Source organism: Mus caroli, chromosome 8 (genome assembly GCF_900094665.2).
Source record: "Mus caroli chromosome 8, CAROLI_EIJ_v1.1, whole genome shotgun sequence".
In the NCBI taxonomy this organism is placed as follows: Eukaryota; Metazoa; Chordata; class Mammalia; order Rodentia; family Muridae; genus Mus; species Mus caroli.
The window spans coordinates 75,268,067-75,282,983 of record NC_034577.1 but is presented as its reverse complement, the minus strand read 5'-3'; the positions used below and the strand labels follow the sequence as shown (position 1 = coordinate 75,282,983).

The window sequence follows — 14,917 nt, the reverse complement described above, 5'->3', positions numbered from 1 at the left end:
CTCCTGGCACCAAAATATGCATTAGGGTTCTCTAGAGAAGCAGAAGTAATAGAATGAATATGAGTATATACTTACATATATGGGGATGAATATATGCATATTATATATACATATAATACCTGTGTGTGTGTAATTTATTGGCTTACAGGCTGTGGTCTGGCTAGTCCAACAATGGCTGTTTCCTAATGGACAAGAATCCTATAGTTGTTCAGTCTACAAGGCTGTCTGTCTCAGCTGGTCTTCAGAATACACTGGAATCCTGAAGAAGTCGGCTCTAATACCAGTGAGAGAATGAACTTACCAGTGATAGTGAGGACAGTGAGACAAAGAGCAAGAGCTTTCTCCATATCCTTTATAGGCTGCCACCAGAGGGTGTGGCTAGGATTTAAAATAGGTCTTCCCACTTCAGATGATCCCATCAGCCTACCCAGTAGTTTGGATTTTAGTTTATTCAGATGTAGTCAAGTTGACAGCCAAGAATATCCATGACAGACCTCATTCTGCATTAGAATCTAGACAAGTGACTGGAATCTGTGTCACATTTCCATACTTGGCTGTAGCTATGTGTTTAGGCTAAGAAGGGCGTGTGACCCAGTGGGCAGGCCAGAGACAGGTTTGTGTGTGTGTCTATGTATGTATGTATCTAGGTATGCATCTCCATCTGTAAAACGAACTATAACTGTAGCTGTGCACCCTGCATTATGGGTGCAGATCAGAGGAAACAGCCCAAGAAACAGCCAGACCAGGAGTGTAAAAGCATTCCACACAAGTTCCTCATGTCTGCTGAGGGTTCTGTCTGTTTCAGCTTTTATCTGAGTGTTCCTTGTATGTAAGGTAAGTTGGATGGGCTATAAGTATGCCTGTGGAGGTCGGAGAATTCAGATCCCTTAGAACTGGAGTCACAGGTGGTTGTGTGCCACTATAGGGGAACAAAAAGAAGCTGGGACTTGTGCAAGAGCAAGTGTTCCTTACCACAGAACCATCTCCCCATCCCCTTAATTTTGTTGAGACAGGGTTTCACTGTGTAGCCCAGGCTGACCTTGACTGATAATCTTGTCTCAGCTTCCCACAGGTTGAAATTATAGGCCTGTAATACCATGCTCATCCAACTTCAGAATGTTATATCTCCGGGACCGAGGGAATTATACTATGCATCTTTTTGTCCACCAATTGATCACACCACTCTATCACTTCAAGAAATCTTAATTTCTTTATTGTTTGACTTTTTTGACTCAACATTTTTTTTTTAAAACTTTTTGTTTTTTTCTGAAACGTTCTTATGAGCCTTTTGTTTTATTCTCGTTAAATGCACTCGACCCAAAATTGGTTTGGCATATCGAAAAGGAGACCAAGGAGGGGAGGGAGTAGGGTGTGGGAGCAGGGAGGAGGCCCAAATGGACTAAGAAATTGAGAATGAGAGGAACACAGAGACAGCAAAAAAGGACACAACGAAAAGTTGGATAGCTAGGAAAACTCAAAAGAAAAAAACCTAGAGAAAAAGAATGAGCAAGATTCAGGAGCAAATGAATTCAGGAGCCCAAGGAAGGGAGGAGGAGACCAAGACCCTTCTCTGTACCGTCCCCGCTGGGGTGGGGGCGCCAAGGCACCAGGTCTGGTTAGGGTAGGGGACACCTGGGCTCTCTGGGTGGCTTTACGCTGGATTGTAGTGGATCCAGCCCCACTTGGGGACCTGCCATGGAGCTCTGAGGCCTGGAAGCAAGTTGCTCCTGTGCTAGTGATTCCAGCTAGGCAGGAACCATGGGCCCTACTACACTACAGCCTGCCCTCCATAGCCCACATTTGGAGAAGGGCTGTATAGGAAGAGAGGACACAGGACTCCTGTGCCTGCCAGTCCCCGAGGAGCTCCTCACCCCACAGCTTCTTCCAGCTTTATTGGTGTCTGATGGCCTCGGGCCTGGGCCGAGTCAAGTCCTCTAGCTCCTAGGCCAGCCACTCCATTACAGCCACAGCAAAGTCCAGATCCAGTGAAGTCAGGCAAGGGCTATGAGCCATTTCATGCTCTCTTCACACCTGCCTGGCAACTGTCCCCATCCTGTCTCTTCTCCCCTATCTAGACTTCACTCTTGGTCTTCTGGCAAGACAAGCTAAAACATTACCAGAAGAAAACCAGAGATGGAATAAACCCTGCCTTTTCACATCTGTTCCCCTCCATGGGGCAAACCATTATCTTTGGTCTGGCCCCTTTCCCCCTCATTGATTGGGGACAAGCCAGTCCCAGCTCCTTAGAAGGGAGAGGGATTTCTAGCAGCAAAAAGGGTCCTTCCAGCCACCCATCCACCTCCTCCTCAGCTCCTACCTAGAGTCCCTCCCCCACAACGCATAGAAGCTCATGGCAGCAGCAAGCTGAGACCCAAGGATGCTTGAAAACTCATGGCACTTGTGAGGAAGGAGGCAGGGAAGAGACAGGATGAAGTCAGCAGAGGTGTGTTGCCACCTCTGGATGATGGCAGCAGGATTATGCTACCCCCCAAAAAAACTGGGGGGAGGGCAGGCTGGGCTGGAGGTGTTTAGAGGACACCCTAAGCCTGACAGAGGGCTTGGGGTAGGGACAGGGTAAGGAAAAGCGACCTCTCACCTTTGTCCCCCACCCCTGAAATGACATCACTACTGCCATCCCACCCTCAGCCCCAGGAACCACATTCTGACCTTGCTTCCCTTGCCCTTCTCAGGATGGGACACCAGCCTCCTCCTGCCTGCTGTGAGTCCTGAAGTGATATACAAGAAGCAGGAACTCAAAGGGGTAGTGCAGCCATCTTGGCAAAAGCATCTTTGGGTGTGAAGATATCTTGTCTCCTGGCCAGTGGGGCAGGGGAGACAGGCCTCTGGCCCTGGGGCAGGCAGTGAGGTACACGCCCCAGGAGGGCTGACTGATGCAGGGTGGACAGAGCAGAGGTGAAAGGACCGGTGCTGGGAAGGACAGGTTCTTTGTTTCGCTGTTGCTTCTAGATTTGTTTTGTCTCTGGAGTGTAAAAAGCTGCTCTGGCGGCTGCCCACCCCGGCTGGGATGTACACATACAGGAAGTCCTGGCTGCCAGGGCTGGCCGCTGCTCTGTTCCGGAGAAAGTCCGGGCTGGCCTGGGCTGCAGGTGCCCGGTGGCTTCAAGTGATGAGATTTTCTTACTTTTTTTTTTTTGTCTTTTTTTTTTTTTCCTTTTCCATTTTGTTGAAATATTTACAGCAATAGGGGAGGAAGAGAGAGGGGTAAGAGGACCCCCTAGAGAAAGATCCAAACCCAGGACCCACTCCTCAGGGAGCCCCAGACCCCAAATCTGCTCCCCAGATAGCCCAGCCCACAGGACTGGGAACGGCCCAAATATGGTCACTCCAGTGGGTTAGGGGCCCTGCGGGGAGTTGTGCTTCATCAGGAGTCACCCCAAGGGAGGGGGTCATTGGGTGCACTCTGGGGGCTGAGGGGCAGGCTTGCTTGGGAGACAGGGACCAATAGCAAAGGAGAAAGGAGCTTCAGAGAAAGTTCCACCATTAACCACCAGCCCCCCTACCTTCCCCCAGCCCCAGCCCCTGGGCCTGGGCTTTCTCGTGGTGTAAGGCCCAGTCTCCAGGAAGCAAGGAACTGTAGCATGGAGGGATCCCGTCCATCTGTCCCACTAACCCACTGTTCTTCTGGTGGATGGAGAAGAGTGAGCAGCAGATAGAGTGGATCCTGCAAGGCTTTGGCCAGCTCAGAAGCGGCAACCCCTACACACCTAGGGAAGCCGTGTCCCTTGCTGTCTCCTTCCACAGGCAGGGAGCTTCAGAAGTTGGTCACACCTACCAGCTTCTCTCTCACTCCCAGGGCCCTGGGGGCTTCTCCTCAATGCACTCACCTAGAGAGGCTGGGGCTTGTGGCTGGTGGAAACCCTGTCTACTAACCCTGGCACCTGGGGTCCAGGTCATAGTCCCCAAGGGGACTGTGGGGCCCACAGGCAGAGGGGCACCTGGAGAGAGTGGCCCACCAGCCACTGCCTCCGTCAGTCTCTGCTCCCACCAGAGCCCCTCCTGGATTCCCTCCCTGGCCAGGCCTCTGGTCCATGAGGCCCCTCAGAGACTAGTGACCAACTGCATTTGCCCGTCCCCATCGGGCCCTGGCCCCTCGAGGCTGGGGGCTGCCAGGTAGCCTTCATGGCTGGGCCGCCGCACCTGGTAGTAGCCCTGTAGGGGATTCCGAGCCACCAGGGCCGGCGGGCGAGAGGTGTAGTAGATTTCTGGGGGCCCAGGGGGAGCAGGTGGGGGCGGGGGCAGGGCCTCATTAGGCCCTTCCGGGCTGCTGTCCGGGTAGGAGGGCGAGTCCCGCAGGTTGGCCCCGCTGGCATAAAGGGAGTCCCGGCCGGGAGGGGAGGAGAGGGGCCGGCTGGTGGCCCCGTCCTCTGCCGTACAGCTCTCCGACTCATCCAGATCACTCTGGTACAGCACCGACTGGGCCCGGGGCAGCAGCAGCGGCTCCTCCAGGGCCTTGTAGAGAAGTTCAATCTCTGCCCGGTCAGCACCCCCCGGTCCACCGGCCTCGTCCTCACTGACCCCTGGCACAGGTGGCACAGGTGGCTCTGGTGGAGGCCCTTTGGCGCCCCCACTGGCCCCTCGCAGGTTGTTGTGCACCAGCTCTGAGATGATCATCTTCTCAAAGGCAGCAGCATCTGCCAGGTTCCGGCCTCGGGGTGGCTCGGGACCCCCATCCCCTGGAGGGAAATCACCGCTTCGCAAGGAGTAGCTGTTGTTGAAGTTGCCGTTAAGTGGCAGGGTGTCCATGCCACAGGCTTCCCGGCCTCCCAAGGGGTGCTCTGCAGGGCAGAGGGAGCAATAAGGATGGGCCTGGTTGGATAGGTAGGCAAAGGAGCTGAGGGGTCTGTCCCAGGGTCTCTGTTCTGTTCCCACTTTCTTCTTCCTCTGTTGCAGTGGCGTCTGCCAAAAGCAATAGGCTGACGGGGGTGTGCATTGGGACCAACACCTCGGGGTTTTTACTTGAGTTCTTAAGTTTCAGAACTTCAGCAAGTGGAGCCCTGTGTATGCAGGTACACTCCCTAGGCTTGAACCCCCCCCCCCCCACTTTCATTCTCTGAGGGTCTCACCTGGCTACTATGTCAGAGCCTGTGGCTAGGGGCACCCCAAATGTACATACAGTCCATATGAGAGGCTACAGAGGGTTACTGCCTTGTTCCAATCCCCCTTTGGAAGTGCTTCCAGGAGTCAGGGGTACTTACTGGGTTCCCTGTAGCTTCCTGTAGACGCCAGCCCACAGAAGAAGAGAAGACAAGACAAGAATGAGCCACGCAGAGGCCCCTTAGGACCTACCCTTGGGGCCTCCCAACCCGGGACTCTGCTCTTCCCTGGCATCCAGGTAGTCTAAGTGTCCTCACCTGGGGAGTTGAAGACTGGGGGCGAGGAGGGATTGAAGCCCACGGACTCTGCAATGAGTGTATTGTATGGGCTAGTGCCCCCACGAGGCTGTAGCACGGGGTTGGTCAGTAGGTGGTTCCCCATGGTACCTGCCCAAGGGAGGAGTAAAAGGTTACAAGGTGGCCCAGAGACCTGGGGCAGGGAGCTTCTGAGAGAGGACGCAGTGCCGGGGGGACCTCACCTCGGTTCAGGGTTGGGGTGCTGTTGATGTCACCTGCCATAAAGGAGGACTCTGTCTGCTTCCTCACGGTGTCATTCCACATCCTCCGGATTCGGCTCTGGGGACACAGCCCAAACATGAGGGGATCTCTAGGGCCACTCTGCCCTCCAGGATCTTTCTGAGATTCTGGCAGAGCACTCCTGCCTCTTGGCCCCAGAGAGACCTGGTGGATATGCCTTCCCTGCCCGGGTACCTGGGTCCCTGTGTAGTATCGGGTGTTACTTCGCATGGCTGAGGTCTTAAGGGAGCCGTGAGTGCCCCCAGGTGGGGAGCGGATGCAGCAGTAGGAGTGACGCAGGCACTTGCTGTACTCCTTGTGCACCTGTGTGAGAGGGGACAGTGTCACTCTCAGAACCTGCTACCTAGACTCATCCCTTATCTACTCCACCACCAACTTTCTTATTCATCCCTTCATCCTCCAACCTAACACATCTTTAAGGAACATATACTCTATGCCAGACACAGGGAACATATGCTTTCCTGCCCCTCCTTTCCCAGTGCTGGGATTCTAGGCATGCACCACTATGCTCAATTCCTGTGATGCTAAGGATGGAACCCAGGCTTCATGTAAGCCAGGCAGGCATTTTACCAACTCAGGCACACCCTCAACCTGTGGATGTTTTTGTCACTATCTTCAGACACACGAAGAGGGCATCAGATCCCATTCCAGATGGTTGTGAGCCACCATGTGGGAACTGAACTCTGGACCTCTGGAAGGGCAGTCTGTGTTCTTCACCACCGAGCCATCTCTCCAGCCTTTCACTTTCTTTTAATTCTCCTTCACATGTGGTTTTGTTTAGAGAGACAGGTTTCTTTCTCTGTGTAGACCTGGCTGTCCTAGAACTTGCTCTGTGGGCCAGGCTGGCTTCAAATTCATAGAGATCTGCCCGCCTCTGCCTCTCAAGTGCTGGGATTAAAGTGATGAGTCACCAGCACATGGCTCCTTGTGTGTATTTTTGAGAAAAGAATGTTCTGAGTATGCATGTTCTGCCTGCATGTATGCGTGTGCATCATCTGTGCAGTGTCCTCCAAGCCAGACGAGGGAGAAGCACTCTCACTGCTAAGGTAGGAATCATATGCTGTGGCTCCCAGTTGTCTGTCACCTAAGGCTGGGCCTCATGACTAACGGCCACAAGAACACCCATGGTGAAATCTGCTCTGTGCCACCACTCTTCAAGAGTCGTCTCTACTGACTGAATACCTGCACCCTGTCCACATTAGGGAGGTGATCAAGGGATACACTAAGGGTCCCAGGGAGCACCTGAGCCTCATCCTGGCCTCCCTCCACTAATAATCCAGAATGTCCCTGAGGAGAGCTCTTCTACCCTCACCTTTTTCTGTAAGGCGCAGTGAAAGACAAAGATGAAGACCCCCTGGAAGGCGTTGAAGGTAGTGAAGAGATAGGCCATGACTACTGACTCTTTGTTGATGAAGAGGAGGCCAAAAGCCCAGGTGAGGCCCAGCAGGAAGAGCAGTGCAATGGCACCCAGTGCCCAGGACCTGGTGGTCAGGGGGACAGGCAGTCACCGTACTCATCAAGGAAGATGGCCCAGCCGCAAGGCCTCCAGTGCCGTCTGAAAGACCTAGCCTAAGGCTGAGGAGGTCTTAGGAAGGCCTGTTGTTCTCTGCCAACTTAATCATTTTGGCTATATTTCCAGCCACCAAAACTCCCCTGTGGCCTGTTTTCCAGGTGTCCTCAAACAGACTCATACTGACTCCACAGGCCAGCAAGCACAGACTGGATGGACTGTGCCCTTCCTGGCTCTGGTGAGTACGGCCATCCCAGGTACAAACGCCCTTGCACTGAAAACCCCAGTGGGTGGTCCCAGTGGTACAGCGTCTCAGGGAAGTCTGTGAGGCTGGCTCCCCGGGTTAGTGACTCACTTGATGTTGTCAAGGCGACTGGAGTCAGGCTTGAGCACTGATGAGCTTCGGATCATCTTGTGCAGGGTCACCATGAGGAACACCAGGTTCACCTGGGCAGGAGCACAGGAAGTGGGCTCAGGCTGGGGTCCAACCCCTTCTCAGTGCTTTCTTAGCAAATAACTCTGCAGTCACTGCTGTGAGGTCAAACGTCATGACTTGGCATGAAACGGGCTTGGACCATAACTGCAGGTTCACTGCCTCGGTGCCAGGGACCACTGACTCAGTCAGGCGCTGTGTGTGTGTATGTTATTAGATAGAACTGAGGGCCCTTTGCATTGTGGGCAAGTATTCATCACTGAGCCATGCCCTGGCCCCTCTGCTTAGTTCTGACAGTTTTTACATGAGTGCCTTGTAAAGCTGGCAAGGGCCCTGGGGCTTAGGGGCAAGGCCAGCGTGAATGAAAGGAGCCCCAGCACTTGGAGTGCCACTCACCACGATGACAAACGAGACGGGCCCAATGAAGCTCCAGATGAAGTAATTATCCACCCTCAGCCAGCAGCTACAAAGAAACACAACCAGAGTGGGAAGATGCCTGAAAGCCCAGCCACCCTGCCCTGGCCCAAAGAAAGCCAGGCACTCAAGAACGAAGAAGATGGAGAGCACAGGGACAACAGGATGACTCACGCCTTTTCAGTGCCGTAGCTTCGGTAGTCAATGGCTGCTGCGATGCCGACCACCAGGGCTGGGAAGCAGTAGCCGCCCAGGTAATAGTACTTGGTGCGTGAATACTCGCTCTCGAACACCTCCACCAGCAGCAGGTAGAGGTGCACGCCCTCCAGGCACAGCCAGGAGAAGGCGGCCAGGAAGAAGTAGTGCAGCAGCCCCGCAAAGATAGGGCAGGCGACCTGCAAGGGCAGCTCAGTCAGCGGCTGCTCCTCGAGCTGCAGCCCTCCCCACTGCTGAGCCTTGGCCCCAAGTATGCCTTACCTCATACTGAGTTTTATCTATTCCAACCAGGAAGAGCAGCTCCGCAAGGAAGAGGTTGATGCACAGGTTCTTGTGGATGGTGTTGCGGTCAGTCTGCAAGCCCCGCAGGAAGCAGAAGGTGGAGATGCAGATAGCCAGACAGACCAGGGAGATGACAATACCAACCCAGGTGATGACTGACAGCAGCAGCTCATTAATACGGCCTTGGTACTGGGGACAGAAAGGGGTGCATTCAGGGCGTGGCCAGGTGCCAGCCAAAGGCAAGGAACAGGCAAGGCTGTGGGCCACAAGGCCCTCTAGTGCTGCCCAACCGGCCACCAAGCTGGCCCCCACCCATGCAGGCAGTGCAGGCTCACTTCCTCATGCTCTGGAAGGCTTGTGATACCAACTTGCTTCTCCAGAGTGCCTTGGGGCAAGAGGGAGCCAGATGCAAGGCCTCATGCCCCAGGTAAGACTGGTGGGCCCCCCATGCCCATGAGCTGGTCTCATAGGCATCGTCCATGCTATGTGTTCTCTAGAATGCCATGCAAAGCCAGGCCAGCAACAAGCAAGCCCGCCCGGACAGCAGAGCACTGGCCAGCTTACGATCTCTCGGTGAGCCATGAGCACTGCGAAGTTGGTGAGGTGGCTGCAGGCACATGTGGTATGGGTCTTATTGGACTCCACCAGTCGGCAGCCCTGGGTTGACCAGTAGCCCAGCATGGAGCGCTCTGAGTAGTTCCAGAAGGAGCAGTTTGCATTGAAGTGGTTCTTGGCCTGTTATATAGTGATGGATAGAGTGTCGAGATTGCAAGTTTTGTTCTTCCCCTCATACCAGCTACAGGGAACAGTGACAAGCTTGAAGGAAGTATCTGGGGGCTCTGAGGTGACCACCAGCTTTATGGTCCAAGCTGAAGCTTACTCTCAGGTGGGTGACACATGGTAAGGATATGTAGTCTAGGGACAGAGGATGCTGGGACTTCAGGTAGGTTGAGGTGTGCACCTGGGCTCACCTCCAAGTGGGCCACAGTAAAGATGACAGGGTCCATGAGGAAGACGCGGCTAGACTCCTTATTGATAGATGCTGCGATGACCTGCGAGTTGACCACCAGGGAGGCACCTCCAGGGCCACCGGTCCCTGCTTCACCTGCCAGCTTCACTGTGGCATTCTCCGTGGACAAGAAGAGGCCCAGGTTGTTGTAGAGAATGAAGACAACCTTCACCACACCTGAGGAAGATGGGCCCAGGGAGAGATACAGTGGCCATCCTTAGCCACAGCCCTCTATCCTGGCTCCATGACTCTCAGATACACTGAAACTGGGCTGTCAAATGCCAAGCGGCTCAGGAGCCACTTCCACAAGGCCATAATCCCTCGGTGGGCAGTTTAAATGACAGCACAGTGGCTGGTTCTCTGACCCACTTTTACGGTCTTTTTTTTTTTTTAATTTGTAAAAATTTATTTATTTACCCTGTCTTGAAAAGCCAAAAAAAGATTTATCCACTTAATGTATATGAGTACACTGTAGCTGTCTTCAGACACACACCAGAAGAGGTCATCAGATCTCATTACAGATGGTTAGGAGCCAGCATGTGGTTGTTGGGATTGAACTCAGGACCTCTGGAGGAGCAGTCAGTGTTCTTAACCACTGAGCCATCTCACCAGCCCCACTTTTACTTTTTGTACGCCCTTGGGCAGATCCCTAGCCTCTCTGTGTTTCCATGTCAAATGGAGCCAGAACCCGGACCTCTGCAGAGCATTGGAACATCCACACTAGTGGCAGATACACCCTGATTAAACACATGACTACTGTGTGTCCCATACAGAGCCGAGATCAAGATGCAAAGTGGCCCGCATGCACACAGAGGAGAGCCTGGGGGACACTGACCGTTGCGGCTGTTCTGCTTGATGGTGTTGGCGGATAGCTGAATGGAGTTCTCACTGGGGTACTCTTGGGGGAACACCAACTCCTGCACTTGGCCTTCCGTGTTCAGCACAGTTACCTCCAGGACTGTGTGGGCAGGGAAGACATGCTGTCAGTGTCTATCCTCAGGCAGGACTCATGCTAAACCCTGAGGCCCGTGGCAGAACCACAGGCCCAGGAACTGGGAACCAACACCCCTGCCAGAGTTTGAGACTGAGCCTGGGGTAGTTGCAGTACGCACCCACGTTCTGCTTGGCAGCCAAGAAGCGAGCAGGTTCTCTGACATTGTCAGCCAGCAGGAAAGCACCCTCCTCCAGGACATCTAGAAGCATGGTGGCTGTATGGACCTGTTCGGTGGCATTCATGTCTTTCCATGACTCAAGCGCCTCCGGCCGAAGCAGGTTGTCCACTGTCTCCACCACAGCCTGTGGGTAGCAAGGACAATAGAATGAGTCTCCCACATCCTCTAGTTCCTTGCGACAGTCTTGATGTCCCTTCCTCTCCCTTCCAGGGCCCCTCATTCCTGGGCTCACCTTGATGTAGTCCTTGCAGGTTCTCTCTCGCTTGTGCATCTAGAGAAAGAAATGGAAGGAGTAATAAATGGAGTCTGCAGGCGATGTTCTCCTCTAGCCTTAACAGACCACTCTTCCAGAGACCTTCCTCAGGAACCCTACCTCATAAGACTACTCGGGACAGTGCAGCAGCCCCTGAGGGCCCACATCCCTCACTGGTCATTGTGGGGTGGCAGCAGGTACTGAAGCACAAGCCAAGCCCTTCCCACAGGCCCACCTTATTGTAGTTCTTGCCGGCTGACTCTCGTTCAATGGGCCGTAGGGCCTGGAGCTGGGCATCCAGGATATCTAGCAGTTGTTCCATCAGCTTCACTGAGGAGGACACGTCCCCAGCATAGATGGAGCCTCGTGTGTGGCGGGCCAGCTCACTGGCAATGTTGGCCGCATTCTCTCCACTCTTGATCTGCATGAGATGGGGAGGAGGGGCCTTCAGGTCTGGTGGGTAGGGGCCTGCACACCTGCACATTCCCTCTTCACATGCCCCGCCCTCCTGCACAGGCCATCCTCTCCAGCTGGCCTTCCCCACACAAGGTCTAGATAGAAAGAGAACCCTTGCCCTGGCTTTCAACTTTTCCCACTCCTGCTAACCCTGGGTTCTGGTTGGCCTGTCTGCAAAGGGCAGCAGTTACTGGTACCTTCTGGGCTACTTGGTTGACCCAGGGAGAAGTGCAGTTGCTGAGGTCAGGGCCCCGAGGATTCCAGAGCCCTAGAGCTGGGAGGCACTGGAATGAGGCAATTCCTGTAGATAGACAAAAAGGCCAAAGAGAAGGAGATGAAGAGGAGCCAAGGAAGGAGGAGACAGAGCAGACACTTGGGAAAAGACACGATGCCCACCCTTGGTCTCCCAGAGTCAGTACCCCTAAGGCAAGATCTGCTATGGAAGGTTTTCTTCACTAAGCCAACCTTGTTGGGAACCCCTAGAACACCTGAGTCATTTATCTGTCCTATGTCTGTCCTGAAACTGGCTCTGCTTAGTGTGCGCTGGGAGCGAACCAAGTGCTAGGCTGCAGGCGGCACCAATGGCGCTAAGCTGTCTCCTAGCCCTTCCAGTTCAGCTGTTGCTCCAGCACTCACCTCGAGTTCCCTTGGGGCAAGGTCTCTCCACCAGCATACCCTGTTGGGTAGCTGGCCACTGGACCCGCCGGACCTCTCTGGGTTCACAGAAGAGCTCAGGGGACACATGCAGATTGGGGGCTGGAGGCCGTCGGGTACTGGGTGCTGGGGCTGTAGCTGGAGGCAGGTCAGGTCCCAGCTGGTTGATGGCACCCACTGGGTGTGTGGTAAGGGGTGCCCGGCGGAGTGGAGTAGTGGCTGCAGGAGAGGCTGTGCTGGTGAGGGGTGTGGGCCGGGCTGTGGTGGTGGTACTGAGAGGCGGGGAAGTGGCTGGGCCTGGAAGGTAGAGGAGACACAGGGCATGGTCACACCCATGCCTAAGGCACACCAATGTGCCCAAACACAGGGTCACGTGGCACCTTGATATCTACCTTACCCACTAAAGTAGAAAAGTGTTCTGCCCCACCCCCACCCCCCAACCTTTTTGTGCTGAGAAGTCCCCTACATTCATAGACACACTCAGAAGACAGTGAGTATGAACTAGTGTGCACTGAGGTGTCTCTCCCAGAGCTGGTACTGGAGATGTGTGCCAAAGCTGCTGGGTGAAATCACCTCTCATCTGTGACACAGCTGACCGGTCTGGTCCCTGCCTACACCTTCTCTCAGGGGTATCATGAGGCTCTTGGCAGCTCTGGGAAGGTGATGGGAAACTGGAGGCAAACGGGGACGTCTCCATCCCCAGCACTCTTACACTTATGTCCCAGGCAGCACAGACCCTGCTTAAAGCCTGGAATCCTGAGGTTCAGTTCTGAAGTAAAACCATTCCTCAGTCACTTAGTCAACAGTACAGTGACCCCACCAAGCCTTGAAGACAGTAGACACATGCAGTGTGAACTCGAAGAAGGGAGGATGTTTGCCACAACCTGTGATTTTCTTTACCTCCTAATCCCCCAGAAGTTACAGCAGCTCCCACATCCTGGTACTGGAGTAATGCATGCAAACAGGCCTACATCCCCTAAAGCCAGTCCTCACCAGCACTGGGATCTGGGGGTCCAAACTCTAGGCTGTAGCGCACCACAAAGTAGTTGTTCCATACATAGAGCTGGTTGTCCCGGGGGTTGTAGTCAACAGAAGATACGAACTGGTAGGGGTTGGGGAAGGCCAGACTGACAGGCTCCTCTCGGTTCGCATTGGTGTTGAAGGCATAGTCCACGCGGTTGCCTGCGGCCTCACTATCATCGTCCACATAGACAGAGCGCAGCACATAGAGGACGCCACACACCATGAAGGCATTGGAGGCTGAGCGCTTGTCGTAGCCTGTTTCCCAAGTGCCCTCAAAACGCAACGTGTAGGGGTTGAGCTGGCTTACCACCAGGCGCCCATTGTTGCCCTCAGTTGCATAGATAACCCACAGTCCATTCTCATCTACTGCCAGGTCAATGTCGGTTTTACCTCCCCAGCGGTAAGGTGAGGTATCGTGGTAGTTGGCTGTGTTTATGACAGTTTCCCCGCTCTTGATGCGGGTCCGCAGGTCATATTTGACAATGTTGCGAGTGCGCTCCTTGTTGTAGAAGACTGCGCCATCGTAGACCACAAAGCCAGTGCCATCTACACGATTGGGCAGTCTGTACGTGGTGGTGTGGCGTGCAGCCACATAGTCCTCCCACGAGGCATATTCAGTCAGTGTGTCCGTGCGGTAGGGGATCCAGGGCATAACGTAGATACGGTCACCTGCCTGCAGCGGGTCCTTGCACCATGCACCAGACTGATGCTCTGACTCGTGTGTGGAGGTGGGCTCCAGCACCTTCTGCAGGGTCCCTGGGCACACGAAGACTGGGCCGGGTGGGTGGGTGGGTAGGCAGGGAGGAGGTGGGGAGGAGCAGAGGCAAGGAGAGAGGGGAGAGAGAGGCAAGTTGGTCACACGGTGGGGGAGGAAACCATGCTGTCCCCTCCTGCTGCTGCAGTCATGGTTGCTTGGTCGGGCTGGTGATGGGAAGGGGGTTTGTGGGCTGGAACTCCCGCCCTGCCCAGCTGCCCCTCTCCCTGGAGCTGTGAACCCTGGAGACCATCAAGAGCAGGGTTAGTGTGGGAAGGTGGCACCTCTTCCCTTCCTTGGCTGCTAGAGACCCTACAGGCTGGGGATAAAGGATTTGGCCGGAGCTCTCCCAGATTGGGTATGAGGGGGTGGGGAGTGGGGTCCTCTGCTGCAATGCCACCTAGCCTTAAGGTTTAGGTATCAGCACCCTGGCCTCTCTTCTCTGCCTCTATGGAAAAACTAGGGGCTGGGATCCCATCCTTCACCAACCATGCAGGGGTAGACTTTCTTTCTTTTCTCTTAAAACAAAAACAAAAACTTCACTTTCTTCCTCCTCCAAAAGCTGCAAGGTAGAGTGATGTTTCCACACCCACTCTGGCAGGGAGGCTTAGGGCTGTCTATCCTTCTCCTCGGGTCCCTGATGCTGTCTGGGCGCCTCTCAGCTGGCAGCCGCCAAGTAGGTAGCTGAGGAAAGGACGGAGGGAAGCAGCTCCTAGGGAGGAGTCCAGTGCTGCCCCAGCCGGCAGGGTCTCTGGTGGCTCAGGGTGGAGTGGGGGCATGGAGAACAACAGGACTCCCGGGACATTTGGGGTGAGGGAGCTGTGCAGAGGGAAGAGAGACAAGGAGGGGTGTGTGTATATCCACAAAGTCCTGGCTCCAAGGGAGACGCTCTGGAGACCACCTGGGAAGAAAAGGTTAGCGCTGGCGAGGAGAGAGGGGGTGAGCAGAGAATTCACTCCAAGGCCCAGGCCCGACTGAGAGTCCCTTCCAGGGGCAGTCCCAGGTCCAGCTCGGAGGGGGCAAGGGAGGGAACCAGGTGCTAGGATAAAGCCCCAGACCACCCCAGCCAACCCCCCACCTCCCCTGCCCC

The 14,917-nt window shown here is 54.7% G+C and overlaps 1 protein-coding gene and 1 long non-coding RNA gene across 6 annotated transcripts in view; one reads left to right on the top strand and one right to left on the bottom strand.

Annotated features, from left to right (window-relative positions):
* Positions 1-1,185: 1,185 nt before the first annotated feature.
* Adgrl1 (adhesion G protein-coupled receptor L1) overlaps positions 1,186-14,917 on the bottom strand; it is a 42,211-nt gene continuing 28,479 nt past the window's right edge. For 3 of the 5 annotated variants that reach the window (XM_029480517.1, XM_029480519.1, XM_029480518.1), the window contains 19 exons: positions 13,044-13,844; positions 12,033-12,347; positions 11,594-11,697; positions 11,176-11,361; positions 10,920-10,958; positions 10,628-10,811; positions 10,351-10,473; positions 9,478-9,692; positions 9,071-9,241; positions 8,486-8,695; positions 8,183-8,403; positions 7,991-8,057; positions 7,517-7,608; positions 6,964-7,132; positions 5,826-5,954; positions 5,594-5,690; positions 5,373-5,501; positions 5,217-5,234; positions 3,160-4,796 (listed from right to left, as the gene is read on the bottom strand). In XM_029480517.1, the coding sequence (XP_029336377.1) occupies positions 4,060-4,796; positions 5,217-5,234; positions 5,373-5,501; positions 5,594-5,690; positions 5,826-5,954; positions 6,964-7,132; positions 7,517-7,608; positions 7,991-8,057; positions 8,183-8,403; positions 8,486-8,695; positions 9,071-9,241; positions 9,478-9,692; positions 10,351-10,473; positions 10,628-10,811; positions 10,920-10,958; positions 11,176-11,361; positions 11,594-11,697; positions 12,033-12,347; positions 13,044-13,844 (4,007 nt within the window). In that variant the 3' untranslated portion in view covers positions 3,160-4,059. Of the gene's footprint in view, positions 4,797-5,216; positions 5,235-5,372; positions 5,502-5,593; positions 5,955-6,963; positions 7,133-7,516; positions 7,609-7,990; positions 8,058-8,182; positions 8,404-8,485; positions 8,696-9,070; positions 9,242-9,477; positions 9,693-10,350; positions 10,474-10,627; positions 10,812-10,919; positions 10,959-11,175; positions 11,362-11,593; positions 11,698-12,032; positions 12,348-13,043; positions 13,845-14,917 lie in introns of all 5 variants that reach the window. The other 2 variants (XM_021169576.2, XM_029480516.1) reach the window with 2 other exon arrangements.
* On the top strand, positions 7,026-8,596 carry LOC115031742. The gene is made up of 3 exons (XR_003837400.1): positions 7,026-7,084; positions 7,323-7,399; positions 8,516-8,596. It is a non-coding gene; the product is annotated as an uncharacterized LOC115031742 (long non-coding RNA).